The sequence below is a fragment of the Chlamydomonas reinhardtii genome, chromosome 10, assembly GCF_000002595.2.
Source record: "Chlamydomonas reinhardtii strain CC-503 cw92 mt+ chromosome 10, whole genome shotgun sequence".
Classification (NCBI taxonomy): Eukaryota; Viridiplantae; Chlorophyta; class Chlorophyceae; order Chlamydomonadales; family Chlamydomonadaceae; genus Chlamydomonas; species Chlamydomonas reinhardtii.
The window spans coordinates 3,654,716-3,679,360 of NC_057013.1; the positions used below are offsets into that span (position 1 = coordinate 3,654,716).

Here is a 24,645-nt window from a genome sequence, read left to right on the forward strand (position 1 = left end):
AGCGACCGTCCAGTTGCACCCGTGTAAAGTACACACACGAGTTTTACGTACGCATGGTACATACACATGCGTTCTCCTCCGGCGCGCAAGCACCGGTTCGCAACTTGCGGCACGTTCTGGTCAGGCGAGACGTGTCGCACCCCAACATCCCAACCGCCCAAGCGCTAAAAGTTGGGCATTTTGGGGCCCCTGAATGCTGTGCCCGAGAACGCTGTTAGGGGCCCCTCTCGCCAGCGGCGGCAGCCTACCCCTGGAAGATGCAAGCCCTGAAGCTGTGGCTGTGGGTGAGCTCAAGGGTGAGCTAGGCATTTCATCCACGTGAGATGCATGGTAACTACGGTACTCATGATTCTGTACGAAGGCGACACTACTTGGCCACGGTGCCCGCTGCGGCTGTCAGGCGGAAAGTGGGTGCGTGGCCATGCCCGGGCAAGGTGCCTGGGCAGACGCGGCCGCCGAAACCGGTCTCCAGCCGTTTGCCTCTTATGCCCGCACCAGATCGCCATTTCGCCTGCTTTTCAGTGTGGTGGGGTTACTGGGGTAGGGTGGGGATGAGCGGCCCCGGTGGGGGCGTGCGAAGGCGTTCGGGTTGACGTGACATAAGCTATCAATAATATTCAATCACACGAGCGCATAACTACATAATAAACTCATTTTTGGCGCTTAAAACTCAATAGCGTTCCGACTCACGTCTCGCGGCCAAAATGGTCGAGGTTATCCGGCCAGCGACTGCGCAAAGACTGTTTGGATTCGGTGCAGGTGCACTCGTGGTGTCATTCGTCTACTTTTCGACGCATCGGCAGGTTTGGCGACAAACTTCGGAAGTGGCGCAGCAATATGGGGCTGCTCCCCCAGCGGAGACTATCAAGTCCGCTGCTGATGACGAGCAGCCTCTCTTTGGGCCCAAGCTCCGTGCGACCGTGACGCGGAAATGGAATCAGGGCGTGGATGCAACCCTGGGAGCGCTGGCGACGGAGCTGGCTAAGCGGGGGCTTTGATGAAGGCGATATTCTTCATGTCAAATCGCGGGGAGTTGCGGCGGCCAAAGGCCGGGGACCCCCTGCACGCCGCGTGCACAGCCGCTGGCTCACGTCATACATACATCACAGTGGTCAGCACTAGTTACGCAGGGGAGCAAGGCAGATGGGAGCAGGGGTATGGGTCTCAGAGGACCAGGGGTTTGGGCCGCAGTGCTGGTGGCTCCCAGTGCCGCGCCTTATATGTACAGGTTGACGGCATCGGAAGTGAGTGCGTTGTTATCCGAGTTGGTTAGCAAAACCCCCAAATGAGTCGGTAAGCAAAACCCCTCACGAAGGAAGATAGTGCGTATGACTCTACGGTAGTCACATGCTGTAGGATGTTCAGGTGGAGCCTTTGATGGGGATTGGCAGTACCGTACACTGCCAATGCAGCGGTGGTAACGCTTGTGGAGCGGCGGCGGTGTCAGTGGCATTGCAGGAGTCAGGAGGGATACGAACCACGTTGGTAAGCCTGCAATAGGGGCGCTTGACTTGCTACGCACTAGGCTTATTCGACATTGGATTGTGATGTACGAAAGACACGTATTGGCACGGCTACGTATGGTGTGCATGTCGGCGTCTCCCCTCTTTGAGCAGCCACATGCATGTGGCTCGTCGATGTTGTGTGTCCGGCCAATGATCAACTTTGTGAAGTGTCAACAAGAGAGTGCTTGAGGACATCAGTAAGTGCCCCGCAAATCGGCGACTGTCAAGTTGAGCTATTGGTTAAAGTGTGTGTGTGTGTGTGTGTGTGTGTGTGTGTGTGTGTGTGTGTGTGTGTGTGTGTGTGTGTGTGATCAAACATTGGTATGCGATCTGCAGCACCATGTAAAACTTTTGAAGTCACCGAAGTACCGCCCAAGGGTACCGACGTTGTTGAACTGGCTGTCAACCAGGTCCAAGCTGTTGACCCATAGCCCCGCCCTTAATATTACCAGCCGGCAAGCTTACCGCTGTAACCAAGCGGGTGCTAGAGGAATGGTATGGAATTTTGGTAGCCCGGGGGTTTATGGCACGGTTTCACAACATCACGTTATAACCGGGTAGATGAACCGTCGGTAAAGATAACGACAGGGTTCACGGAATACCGTTATCAACCGATCGGTGCCACGACACTTATGACAGTTGAGCCATGTTGAGTGGTCACCCCCTTAGAAGCGGTGGCAGGCTGGTGCCTTTCCCGGCAGATGGGCGATCCACCTGCCACTCGTTAGCACGTGCTGCATGTCCCCTCATAGCCTGGCGGCCGCATAGTCAACCTGCTGTTCGTGGTGTACGGCAACCGGCAAGACTCAGGAAGTGAGGGCGCCTCTGGTGGGACTACACAACTTGAAGCTGCGGCTACTGGTAGTAATGTGGCTGTCAGGGGCGGGAGTGGCAGTGAGTGGGCAACCCAGGGCCACCAAACCCAAGTGGTACCAAGGCCGTTGCTACATATAGATTATAGAGTAAGTCACACCCGCAGGTGTCAAGCGCACTTAGCAGGGGAGCTTGCACAGTGTGGACATGTGACGTGCCGTCGGGAACGTGTAAGGGGCAAAGTAGGTAGGATGGGGGTTATTTGGAGCGGAGGGGGGGGGGGGGTGCTTGTATCCCGCTCTTGGGTAGGCCACTCTGTGCTTCTAGTGCCAACTGTGCACAATCTAACACTTCCTGCCTTGGGCAGTTATATAATTACCGGCGCGCCCACCCGCTTGCTCGGCCGCTTGGCCGCCCGGGCACTTCGGCCTCGATGGGCCGCGATGGGCGAGAGCAGGCGGAGTGACGGGGGTAGCACAAGCACTCGTCTTCAATTTCACTCGTTTCCAATTACTATTCATTTTATGGCCTTGACATAGACACAAACTACGTGACAACATTCCCGACAAGACTGCAGCTGTTTGTGACAGACAAGCTGCGCACACGAAATGGACGCGCTTGACCTTGCGCTCGAGCCGAGAGTGCTAAAACGCACAAACAACAGCGGTTCTGGCAGTGGTAAAGCTGCGAGGCGCTCGATGGGCTTCTGGAACTCGGTGCGGCTGTGTCGCTTGCAAATTGACTGGAGCCGGATGCACTGCGCCGATGGCCATCTGCAAGCCATCATTACAGGCATTTATGTCGTCATTTTTAGGTTTAGCTCGCTAGTGCTGCCGCGGGAGAGGCGCGAAGCAGTCAACGAAGTTGGACATTACGGGCTGTTTCTTAAGAGCGCTTGATAGGCCATTCTGCTTATAGTAGCTGCCACTGGCGCATAGGAGTGACGTGGCGTTATGCTGCGTTGCTATCGGTGCGCCACTAAGCGCCACCCCCCTCCCCCTACCGCGGTGCCGCCAGCTTCTGGGTCTGGACCCCGCCCCTGACCGCCCCTGCCCTTCCCCAATCCCCGTTCCACAGTTCAACAACTGGTACCGGACATTTTGGGAGGAGAGTGGGAGGCGCCCTGGTGTCCATGAAGTCAAGCGGTAAGCTGTGCGCTGTCAAGGTCAGAGCTCGTCGTTGACTTCCATATGGTTGCCCGTAGGCCCGAGCGGTACCGAGCAATGCCCCTTGGCGTGAGCATTGCCACGTTATGTGCTGTAGGTGGTACGAGGACTGTGCTGATGCGTGCTGGGGAACCAGCAAGCCGAGCTGGGAGGAGACGCGCACCCACTCAAAATGTTTGCGCTCCCTGGAGCAGGTACGTGGGCATGTCAGCACCCGCAAGTCCATGCAGACTACAACTAGCGTTCCCGCTTGACCTTGGCATATGCTGTTGATGTCAGCATTATACAACACATCCACGCTTGCATCAACAGGTTCGGTCGTACTTCAAGGCCTACAGGGCTGCCAAGAAGGTGAGGCTACGGCATCAAATTCCGTTTGCGCGAGGCCGGTGCCATTGCTAATTTTGCAACTCACTTGGATAACACCCTTTGGCGCGCACAGGATGGCGTGGAGGGAAACTGCCGTTCGGAGGCCACACGGTCCTGTGGAGGCCACTCTCAGCAGCCGTCATTGCGTGCGAGGAGCATGTCGGCCATTAGCGCGCAGGTGCGTGCATGAAAGACTGTAGCGCGTTTGCACATGCCTCCTTGCTTGGAAAATGGAGCAAGCCTGTTGCACGGTTGCCGAATCACGGGTCTCAGTCTGCCTCCCCCACCCCCCACTACTCGTAGGACGACGATCCGCCCTTCGTGATGCGTGCGCCCAAGGTGCGCCGGCCCTCCGACTCAGAGACCGCGGGCGGCAGCTTCTTCGGCTTCGCCACAGCCACAGGCGCATGCTTCCCCACCGCCTCCGAAACCACCACGACGACCACCAACTCGCCGGCGTCAAAGTACAGCAGCCGGACACAGGAGCTGGGTGGCGCTGGCGCTGGGGTGCGCGCGGTACGCTCCAGCAGCTTCACGGGCCACTCCATGAGCCTGGCCAGCGGCCTGGGCGGCAGCCACGCGCGCACCGTCTCTACAGGCGGCGGCTCCTCGGGCACCAGCGTCCGCGCGGCAGTGCGCATGGTGTTCGGGGAGGACTCGGAGGGGCGGGCGCTGCCAATCCTATTGCAGCGTGCCCCGGGCGAGTCGCTGCCCATCCCTGTGTCCGCAAACAACGCGGCGGCATGGATGCTGCCGCCACCAGCACCGCCGCCCTCGCGCATGCCCTCGCCCACGCCCACCTCGGCGCCGGACGGCTGCGGCTTGGGCGCCGGCAAGGCGCTGCCGCCGCTGCCTCCCCTGCCGTCCCTGCCGCCACCGGGCAGCTCTTCCGGCCCGTGCTCTGGCGGCCCTGGCTTCCTGGGCGCCGCATCTGCGCCTCCTGCACTGCACCAAATGTCACCGTACTTCTACGGCCAGCCGCCAACAGCCGTCGGAGCGGGTCTGATTTCCCCAGTTAACCAGCTGGAGCCGCATACTTCGTGGCCGCCCTCCCACCCGCCGTCCTCGGACCGGCCACCGCTGCCGCCTTCCCATCCAGGCTATCCGCACTACGCCAGCCTACACAACTCACCTTACTACCCTCCACCACCACCCGCGACAGTCAACACGGCTACATCCTCCGTGCCGGGGTCCGTTGCGTCTGGTACCGGGCTGCGGCCGTGCACATCCGCACCAACCATGTTGCCATCCATCCCCTTCCCCTCTGCCCAGTCGCTACCACCCCTGCCGCGCACCGCTGACATGCAAGCAGCACAGCAGCGGAGTGCCGAGAGCGTAGCTGCGGCAGCCGCAGCTGCTGTTGCCGTAGCCTCTGCATCACAGGCGGGCAGCGCCAACCAGCAGCACCAGGCGCATCCTCCTTCGTTGGCACCAGGGGCTACCTCGGCCGACGCAGCGGGCCCGCAGACCACGACCTCTATGCCGCCGCCAGGCAGCGGTGTCTCAGCTCCAAGCCCTTCGCAGCCGGGACAACAACATCAGACCATACCCGGAGGCCCCGGAGGCTCGACATACGCCTACCCCTACCAGCCAGGTTACGGCCCCATCGACCCTTACGCCTCTTATCCTGGGTACTACGACCCGTACTACTCGTATCCGTACTGGGGCTACCCGCCGCCATACGGTTACCCGGGCCCCATGAGCCGCTACCCGTCGCCGACGGGACCTTCGGGCGCAGCATGCGCGGGCAGCCAGCCGGACCGGGACGAGGGGGGCTGTGCGGCCGGGCTCGGCTCTGCGCCTGCTACAACCGGGGTGCCCGGGCATCCTCATTACGGAAGGTGCGTGTGCGTCAGGGCAGGATATTTGAATGGACGGGTAGCGAATGTCGTGATTCACATTCTCGGCGAGGCCGCTGTCGCTGACTTGGGATTACACGGGCCACGTCCCTTCGGGCCTCCCTTAACCTTACGTAGCTGCGCAACCTGCCTACTATGTGAATACTCGTATAGCCTATGGGCAACGTCCCTATAGCTGGGGAGCCCGTGTTGTATCCCATGCGGGAATGGGGCAGACCGAACCCAGTTCACGACAGCGAACACTTGCAAACGTTCGTGCTTCCTAATACCATGCATTGTATTCATCCCTTCCACCTGCAGGTACCCCATGATGCCACCAGTATTGGGGCCGCACGGCCGGCCCCCTCCCGGACCCGGTCTGGTGTCCCCGGTTGGCCCCGCGCTGCATGGCATGCCCCCGCTGCCACCTGCGTCCGCCGGCGCAGCACCCATGCAGTGCCACAAGCCTTTGGCCGCGAGCGCTGCTGCTTGTGGTGCCGTCCAGCCCCCTGTTAAGCGCGCCGCTAGCAGCGGCAAGGTGCTGCCGCCGCAGGCACACAGCACTGCAGCCGTGCCAACCATCAGCCAGAGCCAGCCCCAGCCTCCAACGCTGAAGCAACAGCAGCTGCCTGTGCCCCCGGCTGACGACTTCGCCAGCATGGTGGAGAGCTTCTTCCTGGACGGTGGTGACGTGGATGTGGCGGACCTCGACCTCCAGCTGGATGAGGCGGACGAGGCCGTCATCTACGGGAACTTGCAGGCAGGTTCGGACACGGCGGCAGCGGCAGCTGTGACAGCCACCGACGCAGGCGTAACCACAAAGGTGGGTGCCGCCAGTGCGCAGCCTGGCCCCACCATACAGCAGATCAAGGCTGAGCCGGGTATGGAAACGGCACTTCCGGCGCTGGCGCCAAGCGCGGCGGCATCTGGTGACACCGCCCAGCCGCTGGTCAAAGCGGAGCCCAAAGCGCTGTCCCACACCTTGGCGCACGGGCCGGGCTGTGAGGACGTGGACGCGACCGTCACGCTGCGAGTACCTTTCCCCGGCAGCGCCAAGGCGAGCTCGATTGCGGACAGCTCTTTCCCTTTTGGCTGCCTGGAGTCGGCTGGCCTCACCCCGCTAGCCGGCAAGGCCGTGCCGCGCGTGCGCGCGCCGCCGCCTGCGGCGGCGCAGCTGCTGCAGGCAGGCGTGCACATCCCGCCGGGCTCGGCATCCGCGCTGACGGCTGTAATGGCCATGGACGAGGGCACGCCGCTGGCGGACCTGCGGTCGCTGGCTGCGGAGCTGCCCAGCCGCGGCACCTCGCTGCAGGGCTTTGAGATGCTGGACATGCCCGACCTGGGCGATGCCGGCTCGCTGGGCGACGAGATGCGGGACCTGGACTGCTCATTCTTCCTGACAAGCCCTGCACTAGGGGCCCGTCGAACTGTGTGCTGACATACAGTTTCAAATGGTGAACAGGCTTCGGGACGACAGGCAGATGGTGTTTTTGCTTTGCCGCCGGGGACTGTAGGTGGGAGTTCCACCCGAGAGGGTGGCCGCGGCGGCGGCCTGACTGGCTGATACTGTCAGTGTACCGATTCTTGGATGGGTGCTAACCTATTCCTTTCTGCGTTCATTCATTGGTGCTTGGGGGCTACAGCTCAGAGGCAGCCGCTCTCAGCCGCAAGGCATGCGGCACTGGTTGGGGAATGCCACATCGTGACGGTCACGACAAGAACAGAACAGGTTGCGCAATAGCATCCATAAACGCACGTGCACGCGGCACAACAAGCATCTGACAGGACGAACCCTCAGTCGGTGGCAATGCGCACCTACAGTATGTCCATGGAACATTGTGGTTGTGTATTGGTGTCTAGACAACGGGCATTTGCTCTGTGTGGTACCGAGGGAGCTGGGACTGTGGCAATGCCGGCATCTGCTGGTGGAACCGGTAGGTAGGCGGTCAGCTTTTGTTCGGCATTCACAGAGGCAGCAGGTGCTTGACATCTTTTGTGCGGTTTGTGGGTCAGCGGCAGCATAGGTTGGCAATGTAGAAGCTAGGAGCAGGACCCTGCATCCACAGCAGCAGGTGCAGGAAGGCCATTCAGCCATAGGGCAGGTAGCAGGTGGTATTTACCCTTCCCAATCACAGGGACGACAAATCTGAGGGCATGGCAATTCGTAAGAGGTCACTAGAATGGAAGGCGTGAATGGTAGGCGACGGTAACATTGCCGCTGCGGTTGACGCTGTGCCCAAGGCTGGTAGCGTCTGGTTGGCGCCGCGTTGGCGAAAGCCACAGACCGCGCACTTAGGGCGGTGGAGCGTTACCGGTCGGTCGGATTCGTTATGCAGGAGTTCTTGGCTTCACGCCAAACCGCGTACGCTCTAACCGCCTCCAAGCCCTTGGCATCCACCGCTGACTTGCTTCCTGTTGATCGCGTCCACATCATATCAAAGGCGAAGGCTATGAGCCTACCGGACTAGCCTAATCCTTTGGACAACCAACAGCAATGTTCTGTACCATCACACATACGAGTCAGTCAGCCTACTGGCGAAGGTGCTGTATGACCTGGAAACACGACCACAAACGATACCATTGTTCGCCATCATACCATGTAGGGTGTCAAAACGCAAGTGATCCAAGCGTGCATGCAGGTGCGTCTAAGCTGTGCGCAACCGTGGTAAGAAGACCACGAGGGCGGCCTCTCAAGCCTTAAGGTTCTCTGCTCAGGGTTGCCAGGCTGTCTTTGCTTGTAGTGTTGCGTGCTGCAGCGTGGGTGTGCAGAGCATGGAGGACAGGTTGATGCTGTCCTCCCCAGCCGTCCGGCCTAGGTCCGTTGACGTTGGGAGCTAGATGGGTTGATCGCGTCTCAGCGCGAGCCCCAATACACCGTCCTGAGTGGTCGTCTGTCCTAGGCGCAAACTCAACACATTGCTGCGGCGTGTGGGGACGCGGCGTAGGCGAGAGCCACGAATGGCCCTAATACCGTGGGGGCATGTCACACCCGTGGAGGGCACTGTAAGCATGCACGCGTCCCTCAGACCAGCTGTCAAACAGATAATAATGATATTGGAACAAAATGTCGTAGGTCGCTCGCTCGAAGGCGCACACAGCTTCGCTCCAAATCATGCACACACACAAACACACACACACGCGCGCGCACACACACACACACACACACACACACACACACACACACACACACACACACGCACGCACGCACGCATGCACACGCACGCACGCACGCACACTCACAACACCCCGTCCGTCGAAGAGCATATGCGGATGCGATAGTCGAGGCGTACGTAACACTGCCGATCGAACACTACCGACAATCAGCCACGTGAAACGCGCAGTTGCAGCTGAGAGAGATTCTATTCAAACCCTTCCGAAACAGAATGCATGACAGTGCGCTGTACTCCGCGACGCAGTGCGGCTGGCAGGCTCGGGCTCTGGCCCATGAATGCTAGCCCGCTAACCTTAGCACTGAGCCAGCGCTGAACAATCCACCCTCTACCGTACATAGTGTGGGCAGCCTGCGCGTACCGCCTGCCGGTGTGGCACTCCCATGTATCCTAAGCCACAGGTCAGGGACCCCCGTTGCCCTATGCTTGGCCTTCCACCAGCTGCAGCGGGTGTCACCCATCCCGAGGCGCTGCCAGGCGAGGAGCGATGGGTGCGGGCTCCTGCGTACCGTCAGCGACTGCAGACCTGACCGCCGGCACAGCGAACGCGCTTTGCTACTCTCTCTGCCCACGTTTGCTGCCGCCTGTGGCGTGGCTCTGCGTCTCCTGCCCGTAGGCCTGCGATATGGCCGCGACAACAGGCGTCACGGGCGCGGACTGCGGCGTGGCACCTACAGTCGCGGAGCCGAACAGCGCTACGCGCAGCATGCTGGTGAGCGACGCGCCTCCGCCCGACCGCGCCGCTCTTGCCGCGCTTCCGCCACGGCCACCCACCGAAGTTGCCAGCAGCGCGCCACGCGGTGTGTTGGGGTCTAGCCAACTAGTGTCGCCGTCCGCGCCGCGTGGTGTGGCGCCCGGAGAGAACATGTACATGTCCATGGAGCCCGGCACAGCTGCTGCCAGCGACTCGCACGAACGGAACACCTCGCCTTTGGCCCGCAGTTTGGCAACTGCCGCGCCGGTTGCCCCGCTGCCCGCGTCACCCATGCCGCTGGTGATGACGGCAGCTGCACCGTTGCCGTCACTGCCGCAGTCGGCGGCGCCAACAAGGCCGCTCGCGCTGCTGCTGGCGCTGCTAGGGCCAGACAAACAACTGCCAGCTATTGCACGGTTATGGCGGCTCACGGGCTGCGCCGGCGTGCAACCGCCTTGTGACGGCATAGTCACAGCCGCAACCGAGCGCGGATGCCCTGCGGCTGCGCCCAGAACCGTCCCAGCACCGCCGGTTGCTGCTGCAATAGCGTCCGTAAGCGCAGGCGACCCGCTGGCATTGGTACGCGCAGGCAGCCCTGGCAGCTGCAATGGCAACTCATCTCCGTCCGCTGTTGCGGCAATAGGCGGGCCACCCTTAATGGGTTCAGCCACAATTCCACTGCCACGGCTCCAGCCAAAATTAAACCAGCCAGCGGCGACTGGCACGGCCGCGGCTGAGAGTAGAGCAGGCGCCTCGACCTGCCCTGGCACAGCAGGTAGAGGCACCGACGCAGGCGCTGCTACCGCTGCCGCAGGCAGCAGCGCCCCGAGCAGTGAGCGAGCTGAGGACGCTGCCACCGGTCGTGCAGGAGCTGGCCCCGCCGCCGCCACCAAACCGGTGGCCCCAGCGTCGGCTGGTGTGCAATTCAACGCTCCTGACGGTTCAAACGTCTCAAAGTCCAGCTCGCCGGGGGCATGTAACTTGGTTACATTGATCTTGGCGGCAGGTGGTGTTGGAGGGCTGTAGCAGCCGCCGCCGTGCGCCGTGTTGCCGGCGCTAGTGTTGGCAGATGCAAGCCCCGAGGCGCGTGACTGCACGGAACCGGGCGGCAGCAGCAGCAGGACCGCAGGCGTACTGACGGTGGACAGCCCCGCGGATGGCGCTGACATGACGGCTGTTGTGTTGGGGTCAAGGGTTGAGGCGAGCGGGCAGCAACCCGGCACAGCACGCGGCGGGGAGCCATGTTCCAGTATCAGCGCATGCGAGCGGGCAGCCTGGCCCGGCGAAAGGTCGCTGACAGCAGCCTCCGGCATAACTGAAGGCCAGCCTGTCACTACTGCTCTAGTGCCGCTGCTCGCTGTGACAACCACCGCAGACGCCGGCCGCTGGCCCGCCGTTGTGGCCAAGTGGCGAGCATGCGCCATCCTGTGGGCTGCCTGAACCGCCGCACCAGGCCCCGGCCGAGGAGGCGACGCTCCAAAGACAGCCGCCGCGCCCAGGCCGCCAGCGCCTGCTGCAATCAAAGCCCCTGCCCCGAATGTCGGCGGGCTGTTGCCCAGAAGCGTTTCACCAGCGGAGCCCACCAGAGGCGTGCGGACAGGGCTCCAGTTCTCCAGCCCAATGCCTGCCAGGATGTCTGCCCTGGAGTCGCCCGGGCGCTCGCCGTTGGGGCCCCTGCCCAGACGGTTGCCCAGCTGCCCGTCACTGCTGTCGCGTCCCTCGCCGCTGTGCTCCTCAATCACCGGCATCAGCCATGGCAACGTCCCCGGAATCACCGCACTACCGTTGCTTGTTGCGCGGACCTGTGTGGGAGGGCCAGGCCAAGACACATCATAGCAGGGTCATTCCACATTAACGAAACAACGAATTGCATGTTTGGAGTACAAAGCCATGGCATAATCAACCAGGCGGATGCCACTGTAAAACTCAACAACTCAAGAAGCCACGAGCCCTGCCCGACTGCGCCGCCAAAGCATCACACGATACAGGACTCACTAGCGGCGGCCCTGCCAGTGCGCCAGGGTCAAGACGCCTCATGCTTGAGGCGAGCAATCCCGCCAGCGAGGTTGTGGACTGCTGCATGGCCGCGTACATGGCCTGCTCGCTGGCCTTCTGCCAGTTGGTGCGCAGCAGGATGTACGTGTAGCAGACCTACAGTGGCGTGGCAGGGCGAGGCGGCACAAAGACTGCAGCTTGCCGGCATGTACCCCTGGTCAGCAGCACATACCTGTTGACATTCAGTCATACAGGCATCCTTAGCAATATCCCTGCACGCTACCACGGTTCCCACCCACTCATCCTTTGCCAGCACTCACTGTCTGGATGATGGGGCCAGCTATCATGCCCAGGTACAGGCCCTCAGGGCCCATGCCCATGCCCACCACCACGCCGCGCAGACCCGGCGGCAGCAGATGGCCCCACCAGGCCGCGTCCGCCGGCTCCGACCCCGGCAGCTGCACGCGGAAGGCCAGCCCTAGCGCAAGCGGCACCGCGAACACGCAGAAGGCCACCAGGTTCACCAGGGCGCCCGCGCGCTGCTGGCCGCAGCCCTGAGCATGGGCATCAAGAATAGGAGGAACCTCACCGCCATAGCGAGGTTGCATGAGTTGCAGGTGATTAGGGAGCCCCAAAGCCGGCTTGTATCTTTGCACGCCCATGCTATGCCTGCACTGCACGGCTCCCACCTGAATGACGCCGGACAGGATGGTCTGCACTCCGTCCAGCAGCACCAGACCCGCCACGATGACGAACATGTGCCGCAGCACCAGCCGCAGGGCCTCCTCGCCGCCGTCGGGAGACAGGCCACCGGGGTCCGGCACTGGCACGTCACTGCCGCCGCCCACAGCGGGACCCCCGCTGGTGACAAACATGTTGATGATGAAAGTCTGCAACAACGTGACGGAGCCGAAAGCAGAAGGTGTATTACGGTATTGGGTAAGGTGTACACGTGCGGTTGCAGCATAGCATGGCGGAATCAGGTACACAGGCGGCGCACCTGACACGCGGGCAGCAGTAGTGCCACCGCAGCGGCGCCCCAGGCCAGGGGTACAATCAGCAACGAGGCGGCTGCAGCAAACTTGGCTCCCGTCGCGTCACCTACACAGCAAACCAAGCGCTGGTTGAATAAGCACTGTGCACGCATACCGCACGGGGGTGTGGATTTCTGCCAACCATCCCACCAGCTCAATAACAACCCCCTCCCGACCATCTGGCTAACCTTCGCAGGCTCCTCCCTTCCTTCCCTCGCCAGTGCTGTGGCCCGCACCTGCGCCCAGCCGGTTGCCCACAGTCACGCAGGCGGCGGTGCTGCACGCCACGAAGGCGATGAACAGCACGCCGTACACGTTGTACGAAACGCCCACTGCCGCCGTTGCGGTACAGCCGCTGGGCAGTAGCGAGGCGGCCAGGGTCATAATGGTGAAGGCCCAGCTCTCGGCGCACTTCATGCTGGCGGCGGGGTAGGCCAGCCGCACCAGCTGCCGCCAGCCCTGTGTGGCCCCCGGGCAGCGCGGGTTACGCAAACCGGGGTTTCAGGAAGCGAGCAACCCAGGATAGGCAAGGCAGTTTATGGCTGCCACCGTGTGGGTCAGCAGCGCATGCGTGGCACAATCGAATCGGGCTTACCTTGAATGCCCTGCGCGTGGGCGTCCCAATGACGCCGCTCCACTGGCCGGAGAACATCACATACCCCAGCAGCAACAGCAGGTCGTACCTGTGGCCCAGGTTGCGAAATTAGCCCATCCTACTCAGCATGTGTGTCAGTGCACCGTATGCACAACAACCCGCGGGGCTCGCCGCCCGTACCATGCACCTGCACTCTTCAAGCTGCAACGTGACAAGGGCACACCTCGCCCACGCCCCCAGCTCCCCGTCCCGCAGCACCCTCCTCAAACACCTCGCTCACCCTTCTAAATCTTGACCTGATCCTTAGCTACTGCGCCGCTTCTTAGACCGGGAGGCAGCCGCTTACCCTGCAGACGCGGACGTAGCGGCAGCCGCGCCCACATACTCCCAGCGGGCCGCAACCACCAGTGCGTAGTTGGTGGCAATATTGAGCGGGAGGCCCACCAGCGCAATGTACATCTGCACGGCGTGGCAAAACCTATTACGTTGGGATCATCAACCCATGCCCATGTCGTCGGACAAGCGCAGAAAACATACCGTAGCATCACCTCTCCCGTCTTCCATGCATCCTTCCCTACCTGCGGGCTGGCTATGCCGCGCGCCACGAGTACACGAGTGATGGGTCTGCGAGCATGAGGAGCGTACGGAGCGCCAGCAGTTGTTGACTCGACAGGGTAATTCCTGGCCCCAACTACCGTACACGCACGAGCTCCTTCCACATTCTCAGGCCATGCATACGTCCGCACACCACCCGGCTACCTGACCCAAATGTCCTTGATGCAGTGAGCCCCCATCTCACTGGGCCAATTGCAAAGCGGTTCCCCGCAACCCCACCCACCTGGTGACTGCCTCCAGCCACACGGACGGCAGCAGCGCCAGGATGTAGGTGCGCACCATGCTGCTCAGCTCCGCGTCCTGACCCAGAGCCGCCAGACCGCTGGGCAGCGCCAGCATGGCCGCACTGATGGCGGCGCAATGCCTGTTTGCAGGAATCACAGGAAGCAGCGGAACACGGCTTACGCACGGAGAGCTCACTGTAGACTATGCTTCGTACTTGCCCAGCTCCTGCTTGTTCCCCGCAGCCACCCATAACTGAGACGCTAGTCCGCTGCTGCAAAACTGCCTTTTCCCTGCGCCTCCTCCGACAGCTCCCGCCCCCAACCAGCCAGCTGCCATACACTCACATCCACAGGAAGAGGACCGTGCGCTGCAGAAGCAGCGGCAGTCGGCCCTCCTTGCCTGCGCCCCAAGCCTGCGCGGCTAGCGTGTCAAGCGCCCCGCACAGGCCCAGAAGCACTAGGCGGCCCAGCATGACCTGAAACGACAAGCAAAGATAGAAAGTCGTATTAGCAACGTTAGCCTTGGAAGCAGCTACCTCAAAGAAGTGCACTGCAGGGCCGTCACCACAACGGACCGTTACATGCCCACGCTGCACAAGCCCTCCTGACAACTATGCTTGGTGCTTGCGGTGTGCCCCAACTATGCCTGGATAGCGATAGGGAGTGATTGGGAGTTTGTGTGCTGCAGCGTATGTGTGTAGAGTATGGAGGACAGGTTGATGCTGTCCTCCCCAGCCGTCCGGCCTAGGTCCGTTGACGTAGGGAGCTAGATGGGTTGATCGTGTCTCAGCGCGAGCCCCAATACACCGTCCTGAGTGGCCGTCTGTTATAGGCGCAAACTCAACACATTGCTGCGGCGTATGGGGACGCGGCGTTGGCAAGAGCCACGAATGGCCCTAATACCGTGGGGGCATGTCGCACCCGTGGAGGGCACTGTAGTAACGCCAGAGGCCCCCACTCACCGCCACATTGTTGCCAATAGCAGCAGCTGCGAGTTGTACAGTCCCGCCGCGCGCCACGAACAGCAGATTAATGATCGCAGCCGAGTTTGCAGCCACCAGGTTGACCCCCAGCGGACCCGCCAGGGCGAGTTGATGTAAGAAGTCCTGAACATTTGAGGGGGACGTGCTGACGAGTAGTAGGTGGATTGCCAGTACAGTACGCGGGGAAAGAGCATCCACCTGCCACCGCTGTTGCAGGTAGTAACAGGCTCACACGACTCTGCTAGGTATCTGGGGGGCCTCAACGTGTTGTACGAACCGACGCGTACAGGGTATGAAACGTTGGGACTGGCGATGCCAACGCTTGCGTGGCCGGGGGAGGCTGGTGGAGGTCAACCGCCAGTGCGTCCAGGCCGGCGAGCGCAACGCTCCACCGGGACTGCCCCCAGAAAAGACGCTACTTAATGAGATAGTAACAGCTCAGCAGCGTGCGGGACAGTCCCATGAACGGGATGAGCGTGGGAATCATCAAGTCCCGTCGCGCACCTTTGCCAGGCGCGCGCATCCTCGACTCTCTCTATCTGCGGCTGATGCTGCCAGAGACGCATTCGCGAACGGGTCCAGTAATAACGGCGACCGCAGGGGGCTCGCGCCGGGACTGTATTCCCGTCGCCCCATTCCCATTGGGCCAAGCTCTTATCAAGGTTATAAAAGGTTTGTATGTATCATCAGGTTTTGGCGCAGAGAAAGCCAAGACTGGGAAGACAACATTCGGAAGTTCAAAAGTGTAAAACAGTCTCGTCGTAATACCATGCGAATGTATTCGACCAAGTATATGAACGACGTCATATGATTAAAATTCCGGCCATGCCAAACTGCCGAATGAGAGGCGCCATTCCCGACCTATCTTCCCGATAACGTGGAAGCCCCATCACACGAGATGTTTAATGGTTCGCTTAAAGAAATTAAAGGCAACTGAATAGTTCAATCGTGTCTGCGCGAGAACACACCGCCAAAACGGCCCAGGCACAGTCCGCAGTTCCTAGGCACAGTCTTCGTATGTTGACGTACCAAATAATCATGAGTTAGGTTATCGGCCTCCGCATCGGGCGACTCGGAAGCCCGCCGGGCGATCGGCTACTTATGCCCTCTGGGGCGTCCTCATTGCATCCAATCGAGTATGACGAGCGTCATTGAGCAGGTGAGTGCTGCGTGCTCGCGAAGTGAAGGCGACGCCATAATTGATACACATTCCCGCACTCTCCCAGTTTGCCGCTTGGGCGCTTTTGATCTCTGTACTGTCATTCGTTGCCTGGGAATGATCTTCGTGAGTATCTGTAGGTGGCCTTGCCCCACTTGTCACTGCGGCTGTTTCCTCTGAAGCTGACGCACTGGCCCTCTGTGCCAGCCTTCCGTTGCGCAGACGCCACAGTGTTCCCTCACGTACCAGGATGACGGGCGTGAGGAGAAGCTGCAACTGGTAGTGCAGCTCCCAGGTGCGCCGGCTGAGCGTGACAGCCAACTGGCGGGGGGGCGAGTCAGGGGGCTGGGAGCCACCTGCCTTTTAGTGGCGGCCCTGCACGGTACGGTATATGCAAAACGTGTAAAGTTCACCGCGCTTACACAGGCGTGGAAAGTGCCAACGAGCTGGATGTGGTCGTGCGCCCGAACCACATCTCCGTGCGCGTACCGGGCCGCTACTGCCTGGTGAGCCTATCGCGTGCCCGCGTGTGAAACGTTGGCGGAGCAAATTCGTGCTGTCCAGAAGGGAACTGGGCGGTTGTGCAGCTTTGGCTCGAGGGCAGCATGGACGTGCCACGCTGCCCTTCTGTGTTTGGACAACTGATGTTGTCTGGTCTTCACCGTCGCCGCCGCCGCCTGCAGGAGCTGCCAGTGGACCCGCCCGTGCTGGAGAAGCCGGAGCTGCTGCGCTTTGTGAAGAAGAAAGCACAGCTCAAGGTCAGTTGTGCCGGGCTGGAGCTGCATGCGGTGTATGCTGCGTTTGCCATGTGGTCAAGCAGGGGGAAGCTTAGCTGCGTGGGGGCTTTGCTGCAAGCCGCCGCAGCGGCTGTGGCACGTGTGCCTGACCTGTGGCACGGCCGACTGTGTGGACCTTCAGGCCGTCTTCGTGGTGGATGAGGCCGCGGTGGCAGCAGCAGCGGCAGCACGACAAAAGCTCGCGGGGGCAGCCGGGGCAGCACCCTCAGCAGGTAAGGCCGCCGCGGCTCAAGGCGCCACGGCAAGTGCTGCAGCCAACGGCGCAGCAGGTGTGCGGGCCGCTGGCGCTGACAGCAGCACGGGCGCCGGGGCTGCAGCGGGCCACAGCGCATCCTCGCGGCAGGTGCATGACTCCTTTTATGAGGACTTGTTGCCAAAGCCCAAGCAACAGCAGCAGCAGCAGCAACAGCAGCAACAGCAGCAGCAGAAACACTCAACAAGCACCAGCGGCGCCAAGCCCGCTGGTGTTGCAGCAGCTGCGGCCAGCAACGGGAAGACGTCGGGGCCGGACGCACAGCCCGCTGCGGCTGGCGCCGTTGCCGGAGGCGCAAGCAGCAATGGGTTTCATTTTGTATTCCCTCCTGCTGCCGGTGCCAGCGGCGCCCAGAGCCAGAAGGCGCACCAGCCGGCAACGGGTGCCCAGCCCCAAGCGCCCCCTGGCGACAAGCGCCCACAGCAGCCTGCTACGAAGCAGCAGCCTGCGAAGCCCCCGGCAAGCGCCAATGGCCCCGCTCACGCCGGGCCGCAGCCCGCACATCCATCTCAGCAGGCGGACCTGTACCAGAGCGCCAAGCAGCGGGCTAACGCGGAGGCGGCGGCGCAGTGGCTGGAGCGCGCGCTGTCGGCAGCTCGCGGCGGCGACGCGGCGCGGGCTGAGTTGCTGCTGGGGCGGGCTACGGGTCTCGCGGCGGATGAAAAAGCTGCTGCAGCGCTGCTGGTAAGGAAGTAAAAGTTGGGGTGGGGTGCTGATAGGGAGCCTGGCAAGGGTTTCCTTCGGGCCGGCCGGCATACCGGGGGGCGCCCAGTACGCAGCACATTCTTCAAAGCTCTTGCTGCTGGAACACGCCCAGTCTCAGCCATGTCCCGTCGCATGCGCGCAGGCCGAGTACAACGCGCGCTGTGACCCGCAACACCGCATGCCGCGGTCGGCGTCACCAGAGGCGGAGGCAGAGGAAGCTGCTGACTGCGCGGCTGCCGGCGGCGGCTTCGGATCCAGCGGAGCTGCACCGCCGCCGCAACAAGCGCGGCCGCAGGCGCAGGGCACGGATGCGAGCGGGCGGCCGAGTCAACCGTACTCGTTCACCAAGCCCGAACCGGAGCGCTTCGTACCGAACCCAGGCAGCAGCGGCGGTGGGGCTGGCGGGGCAGCGGGAGCGGCGAAAAGCGCAAGCACGAGCGCACGGGCGGCGGGTGCCGCAGGGCACCAGCCGCAGGCAGACAGAGGCGGGTCGGCCGATGCTCAGGGGCAGGGACAGGCGAAGGCTGGCAAGGCCCAGCCCCGCGGCGGCGCCTCGGGCAAGCCGGCTGCGGCGGAGGCCAAGCCCAGAGCAGCTGGGGGTGCGGGCAGCAACGGTGGTGCGCAGCAACAGCAACAACAGCAACAGCCGCAGCCGGGCGCGCAGCCGCGCAACGCGGGCGCCGGCTTCCGTCCAGATTCCAAGGCACGGGGCCCGCCGCCGGGGGGGCGCGCTGCCGGCAGCGGCGGTGGTGCTGGGCCGGACGCTGACCGCGGCGCCTCACCGGACCACGATGACGGCGGCTATGGTGGCCGCGGCGCCAGTGCCGCTCCCCCGGCCGAGCGCAAGTGGGACTGGTGGTTCACAGGCACCATGGAGGCTCTTAAGAGCGGGCTGGAGCCGTACGCCGGCCCAGGCGTGCTGGGCAGCGCGGTACAGGGGTTGTTCTACCTAGTGTACATCAGCCTCACCATCCCGCACGTCACCATCTCCTTCCTGGCTGGTGAGGTCGTTAGGAATGGATGTGGGTCGTGCTGTAGCTGTCGCGGTCGGCGGGCGGCCGCGAAGCGTCGCTGTGCCGTGCCTGCTGTTGCAGCGCCTTGCGCATAGCTCTCGGGAATTTCACCTCAGACCCTGACCCCAAGCCCATATGTGCCCCCTACCCTTGGCTTGCCCCCCCCCCCCCTCCAGCGCTGCTGCACTGGCTGTACGAGGTGGCGGGCTATCCGGAGGAGTCGCGGGGCCTGGAGCGATACTGCACCAAGTACGCGCGGTAAGCAGGGCTGTAGGGGGGTCGCAGGACCGTGGGAGGCTGCCCGCCTTGGTGCGTGGTGGGCTCCGATAGGTGCCACGGCGTTGCTTGTGATAGGGCGATGGGCTGTTGGTGCGTTTCGGGCCGTACCTCACTCCACTGCTAGAAGGCTTTGGTCATAGCTACACGCGTCACCTTGCGCAGTGTCTATGCCAGGACCGCACACTGTCAGCGCGGGCCACATCACCAATTGCGGCTTCATACTTGCCCACTTAAACATTTATGTGTGCACGTGCAGCTGGATGGTGGGCTGCGCGCTCGCCACGGGGCTTCCCCTGGCGCTCATCACCTACGCCTGCAGCTTCTACATCTGGCAGCTGGGGCGATATCTGACAATGTGAGTAGGACATCGGTTGGCGCGACTGATCCAAAGTCGACTGATTTGGTTTTGGAAATGTTCAGGATAGTGCTGAGTGGTCATACATGCTGTACGGTAGTGCTGCCAGCTTGCGAAAGCCGTGTGGCTGGCCCCCCCTGCTATCCCACTCGCCTCCTGCTGCCCCACCACTCACTTGCCCACCAACCTGCTTGGCTCCCTCTGCAGCTTCCTGCTGTTCCCACCCGTGTGGCTGGCAGCGCTTCAGACGGTGGGCTTGTACGTGCTCATGCCCAACACCCAGAAGGCGCCGATGCTGTCCACCCTGGCGCCGGTGCCGCTGCTGCTCAGCATCGCAAGTGGGTCACGACCAGCGGTGCGCTTCAAAAGTGCAATGTGTGCTGACGCCTACATCCGGCCCACAATCGCTCCTGTGCTGAACAGCGTGGTATCTGGACTCACGCGTGCACCCTTGTCCGCTCCCTTCCGTCCGGTTGCAAACGCACAGGCACCTGGCTGTGGCGGTCGGTGGGTCTGGCCGTGTACTATGTGGGTCACCTGCTGGCGCCCGGCCGTACCCGCGCCGCAGCCTTCGCCGCCGCCGCGCTGCTCAGCTGCCGCAATTTGGCCTGGTATCAGGCATTCCCGGCGGTGCTGTTGTCGTTCATAAGTAGGTGTTTCGCGGGCGGACCGTTGTAGACCCGCATTAGGGAGTAAGTTTGGGCCTGCTCTCAAGCGGTTTCGTGCCGTAACGATTCCATACCTGTGTCCCGTGAAGGCTTCTGACGCAGCCCCCGTACGCAATGTGTTGCCTGCAGTCTGGCTGATGCTCGCGGCGTCGGAGGCCAACGACCCCAGCAAAGCAAAAGCCTCCGGGGCCAGCGGCCGCAAAGCCGGCGCGGGCAGCGACGACGAGGCAGAGGGCGCGCGGCACGGGCGGCACGGGCACAGCACGCTGCACGACATGTCTTCCGGCGGCAAACTGGCGCCGGAGCACGTCAAGGGGGCCACAGGTGTGTGTTGGCTTTACACCTGATGCTGCACCGCGCAGGCTGCTATGGAGCGCGGCCCACGTCCTGACTGCAAACGGCGTATGTAAGCTCCTATTGACAAGCACACCCAACTAGTTCTGGGCGCCTGATAGTCTCCGGCTCCCTGCTCTGATCACCGCTGCTGCTCCTACGCAACTGGCTCTGTAGGCGAGATCGCGCGGGTGCTGGCCGCTCGCGACCACTTCGCGGTGCTGGGCCTCAGCGCGGATGAGGCGGGCTCGCTCACGGATGAGGCTGTCAAGTCCGCGTACCGCCGCACGCAGCTGCGCGTGCACCCCGACAAGGCCGGACCCGACGCGCCAGGCGCCGAGCAGGCGTCCAAGCGCGTGAATGAGGTAGGCTGGGCGGCGCTGCGGGCTTCCTTGGGGCTGGCATGCAAGGCCGGCCTTTCGGTTGTGATCCCGGCTGCTAATGTCGTTCGCGAATACATTTCGCCTGCAGGCCTACACGCGGTTGCAAACGGAGGCGGCGCGCAAACAGCTGCTGGAGGCGATGCGGCCCTCACCCTTCGGGGCCAGCGCCGGGGCGGCGGGGCGCGGCGGCTCGGGCGGCGCCGCGGGGCCGTCCGCGGCGGGCTTCAGCCCGGACGCGTTCTCCAGCTTCGAAATGCCGTGCTGGGGCTGCCATGGCGTGCACGAGGCCAAGGTGTTCAGCACGGACTGGTAAGAGGGGCGGCGAGTAGCACGGCATTGGGAATGTTGGCAACGGCGGGAGAGTTTCCGGCAGGGTGGTGTTGCCGAGGGCGCAGGACAAGGCCCAGTGGAGCTTGTAGAAGGCCGGGATGTAGCTAGGAGTTACACGCGCATGAGCATTGCCTATTGGCTTGCGAGGATACCCCCAGCAGTGGGCGCTTTAACTGCAAGTTGACGATGTTGTGGTTGTCCCTTGCTGCAGCTCGCGCGCCCGCTACTGCAACGAGTGCAAGGGCCACCACCCCGCCTACGTGAGTCATCTGCTTGGCTGGTGCCTGCTGAATGCTGAGTGCGTGTTCGCCTCCAGGTTGGGCTCCAGCCCTCGCATGCAGTGCGGTACTGACTGTCTATGCTGCATCTACAGGAGCACGAGGTGTGGGTGTGGGAGGACCCCAACGCTTTCCTGTTCCCGGAGCGCAAGATGCTGCTGTGCGTCCGTAGCATGGTAAGCAGGCGCCTGGCCATGTGGGCCCCTGCATTGAACAAGAGGCCTGGCCTGATGCAACGCCCTCCCCCTAGTACCCGCCGTTCACCTCTCCCGCTACATTGCGTAACCCCCTAACTTGTCGTGTCTGGACCTCGCCGCCACCGCCACCGCCTCCCCCTCCCCCTGACAGGTGCTGGACATCACGGACATGGCCACATGCTGTGGCATGTTCACAGACGCCTACGGCAAGCGCCTGCGCGGCAACACCCACTTCGTGCAGTACAGGTGGGCGCCTCGAATGAGTCATGTGCGTGGGTAATGTGCACATGCATGGCGCTCACAGCCACATAATGACTGGCAGTTGCGGCGTGCTGACCGCGCCTGTCTGACCCACATGCAGGCTTGGCGGTGAGAGCGGCAAGGGCGCCGGCAGCGCTGGTGGTGGCGGTGGCGCCGGGCCGGGTACCTTCCGCGGGCGCGGGGAAAAGGCCGGTTCCAAGGGCCGCAAGGGCAAACGCAAGTAATTCGTCAAAGGCGAGCGTGGCGCTGCAAGGTGGCCTCGCTGCCCTTGTGGTCGGCGCAGGCGCCGGCTGATGGAAAGCTGCACCGCTATGTCGATCGGCCGCCGCAGTCGGGTCTTGCATACAAGGTTGCCGAGTGCCGCAGCCTTCTGTGTGTGCAGGCAGGCGGGTATGCCGGCGTGGATCAAATGAGGCAGCGTAGCGTGAGGTCGTCCGCAGGTGATGCATCACCACGCGTTAAGGATTTCAATTTGGGCGGCAAGTTGCGTAGTGGCGCTGCCAGACTAGGGATTGGCTGGCATGGGGCTGATGTTGAGACTGGAGACACGCATCGGGATGACCGGCCGAGGCCGCGGATGTGAATGAAGTGTACCCCGGCCTAATGTCCTTTGACGCCCGGGTGCGAAGGTGTATGGCGGTATGGTATGTGTGGTGCAAAGCACAAGGAGAGATGGTTGAGCATATGAGCAGTGAGCGAGAGTGTGGCGGTGACGGAATGACTGGATGGCGGTGCATGCGCTCGCAAGCGCGCGACCAGGGGGGGGGTACGAACTAAACCTCCAGACCCCATGTCCCAAAACCTCCCGACCCCCCCTCCGGACCGACCGACCGAACCCCACCACCGTGCAACCCCTCAAAACCCCCTCAAAACCCTTTGGTTTTTAGCCAGGTCGGTGTCAATCGACTGCTCTCGGCGAGCTCTACAATTGTATACCTCCGGTTCAGCTGGAGGCACAACTTGACTGCCGCCCACGCCGCCGCGCAGCGCCGCCAGCTTGACGCCCGCCCCAAGCAGCCCCTGGTCCTCCGCCTCCCAGCCCCGCTTCAGGCTCACCTCCGCGCCGCCGACGCCAGAGCCCTCCTCGCCTCGCCAGGCATTGCCCGCTTCATGCCGGACCGCATGCCCGCCGTCTCCACCGTCACCTTCCTCGCACCTCCGTCCCTGCGCCACCTCCTCTGCAACGCCGCAAAAGCCAGCCGCGACCCCGGCGCCACCACCTCCTGCACCTGCCATCTCTTCCCCGCCCTTCCCCGCGACCCTGCCCACGGCCACATCTTCACCCACCGCCTACAGCCCGCCTTGACGCCGGCCGCCGCTGCCCTCTGGTCCATGGGAGCCAATACGCGCCCACCGCCTGACCCCAGCGCGCCTCTCCCCACGTCCCTGGCCGACGACCTGCGGAAGTCACTCTTCGGATACTGCCGACGCGCCGCCCGCGCCGCACGCATCACCACCGACTCCGCCACATCTTGGGTCAACGCCGCCGCCGCTGCCCTGCGCGCCACTGTCGACCCTTCCGCCGCCGCCTCCGTCGATGCCGACATGCTCCTCCACCCCGCCCCCACACCGCCGCCTCCACCGGCATTTCCGCTATCCGCCGCAGATGTCGCCGCCGCCACCGCCACCTTCCGCAGCGTCCGCCGCAACCTCATCATCACGGTCATGGACAAGTGCCCGGACAACTTTGTCGCCGTGTGCCCCCACCTATATCATGCCAAGCTCGCCGCCGACTTGCAAGCATCCCCCTTCTACGCCGTCGCCACCCCTGCTGACTACTCCGCCAGCCTTACCGCCGTCGGGCTTATGCTGCAGCCGCTGGGGCTCCCCTTCCACGCCGCCCGGCCGCCACCTGTCAACCACGGCACCGGCAAGTGCCACAAGACCCCCTTCGGTTTTCGCTACATCACCGCCTCTCCCGCCATCCCCACCACCGATGCCGCCGTCGTCCTCACCGGCTTCCTCCGTACGCTGGACGCCACCCTGCCGAAACTGTACGCAGCCCTCTTTCCGCGCCTGCCCCTGCGGCCGTGGCACGTCAACGGCCCCTTCGTCTCCGCTAGCCTGCTGCGCCACGCGTCCCTCGCCCCCAGGCCGATCAACCCTCTCCCCGGCGCCGGCACCACCACCTTCACGCCCACACCCCCCGCCGCCACCACCCCCGCACCGACTACCCCCGCCCCGGACTTCCCTTGTGCTGTCTGCGGCCGCACCAATGGTCACGGCCTCATCCTGTGTGATCACCCCGGCGCTCGCACCGACGGCCGTGCCACATGCCTCGTCGGCGCCCACGGCGCATGCTTACGGCCCGCAATCAGCACACGCGCCGCCCACCGCATGGGCACCTGGCACTGCCCCCTGCACGCGCCGCAGCCTGTTGAGGACCCCGCGACATCCTGCCCCTACACTGGCACCCTCACCTTCGGCCGCACGATCCGGTACCCGCCCCCTGCCCCTGGGCCACCCATCGCCACCGTCACCTACACCGCCTCGACTGCCGCGCCATGTCAGCTGCCCGGCCCTATCTCCGCGCCGGCCGTGTGCACATATGACGTGGAACGGCTCTTCACCAACCTGCCTATTCCTACCTGCATCGAGCATTTGGTCAACCTCTTCTCCCTCGTCCTCTCCAC

At 63.0% G+C, this 24,645-nt stretch overlaps 4 protein-coding genes across 4 annotated transcripts; 3 read left to right on the plus strand and 1 right to left on the minus strand.

Moving 5' to 3' along the window:
• Positions 1–621: 621 nt before the first annotated feature.
• CHLRE_10g445750v5 (uncharacterized protein) lies at positions 622–2,564 on the plus strand. The gene has a single exon (XM_043066882.1). The coding sequence runs from the start codon at positions 705–707 to the stop codon at positions 996–998; it is 294 nt and encodes a 97-aa protein (XP_042920279.1). The 5' UTR covers positions 622–704; the 3' UTR covers positions 999–2,564.
• A 277-nt stretch (positions 2,565–2,841) lies between these two features.
• On the plus strand, positions 2,842–7,973 carry CHLRE_10g445800v5 (uncharacterized protein). Its single transcript, XM_043066883.1, has 7 exons — positions 2,842–3,034; positions 3,396–3,463; positions 3,582–3,678; positions 3,797–3,835; positions 3,927–4,031; positions 4,157–5,694; positions 6,013–7,973. Exons 1-7 carry the CDS (start codon positions 2,927–2,929, stop codon positions 7,127–7,129), a joined length of 3,072 nt encoding a protein of 1,023 aa, XP_042920280.1. The 5' UTR covers positions 2,842–2,926; the 3' UTR covers positions 7,130–7,973.
• An 11-nt stretch (positions 7,974–7,984) lies between these two features.
• CHLRE_10g445850v5 (uncharacterized protein) lies at positions 7,985–15,751 on the minus strand. Its single transcript, XM_043066884.1, has 13 exons — positions 15,506–15,751; positions 14,981–15,124; positions 14,364–14,494; positions 14,018–14,158; positions 13,758–13,803; positions 13,526–13,638; positions 13,180–13,267; positions 12,821–13,043; positions 12,551–12,651; positions 12,240–12,440; positions 11,871–12,104; positions 11,551–11,706; positions 7,985–11,357 (listed from the first exon to the last, which is right to left on the minus strand). The coding sequence occupies exons 1-13, from the start codon at positions 15,635–15,637 to the stop codon at positions 9,417–9,419; spliced, it is 3,651 nt and encodes a 1,216-aa protein (XP_042920281.1). The 5' UTR covers positions 15,638–15,751; the 3' UTR covers positions 7,985–9,416.
• Positions 15,752–15,941: 190 nt separating this feature from the next.
• On the plus strand, positions 15,942–22,873 carry CHLRE_10g445900v5 (uncharacterized protein). Its single transcript, XM_043066885.1, has 17 exons — positions 15,942–16,160; positions 16,383–16,455; positions 16,587–16,666; positions 16,844–16,918; positions 17,079–17,894; positions 18,058–18,916; positions 19,105–19,186; positions 19,464–19,562; positions 19,770–19,900; positions 20,050–20,211; positions 20,360–20,554; positions 20,741–20,928; positions 21,035–21,255; positions 21,488–21,536; positions 21,650–21,730; positions 21,903–21,997; positions 22,113–22,873. The coding sequence occupies exons 1-17, from the start codon at positions 16,140–16,142 to the stop codon at positions 22,234–22,236; spliced, it is 3,351 nt and encodes a 1,116-aa protein (XP_042920282.1). The 5' UTR covers positions 15,942–16,139; the 3' UTR covers positions 22,237–22,873.
• Positions 22,874–24,645: the final 1,772 nt, after the last annotated feature.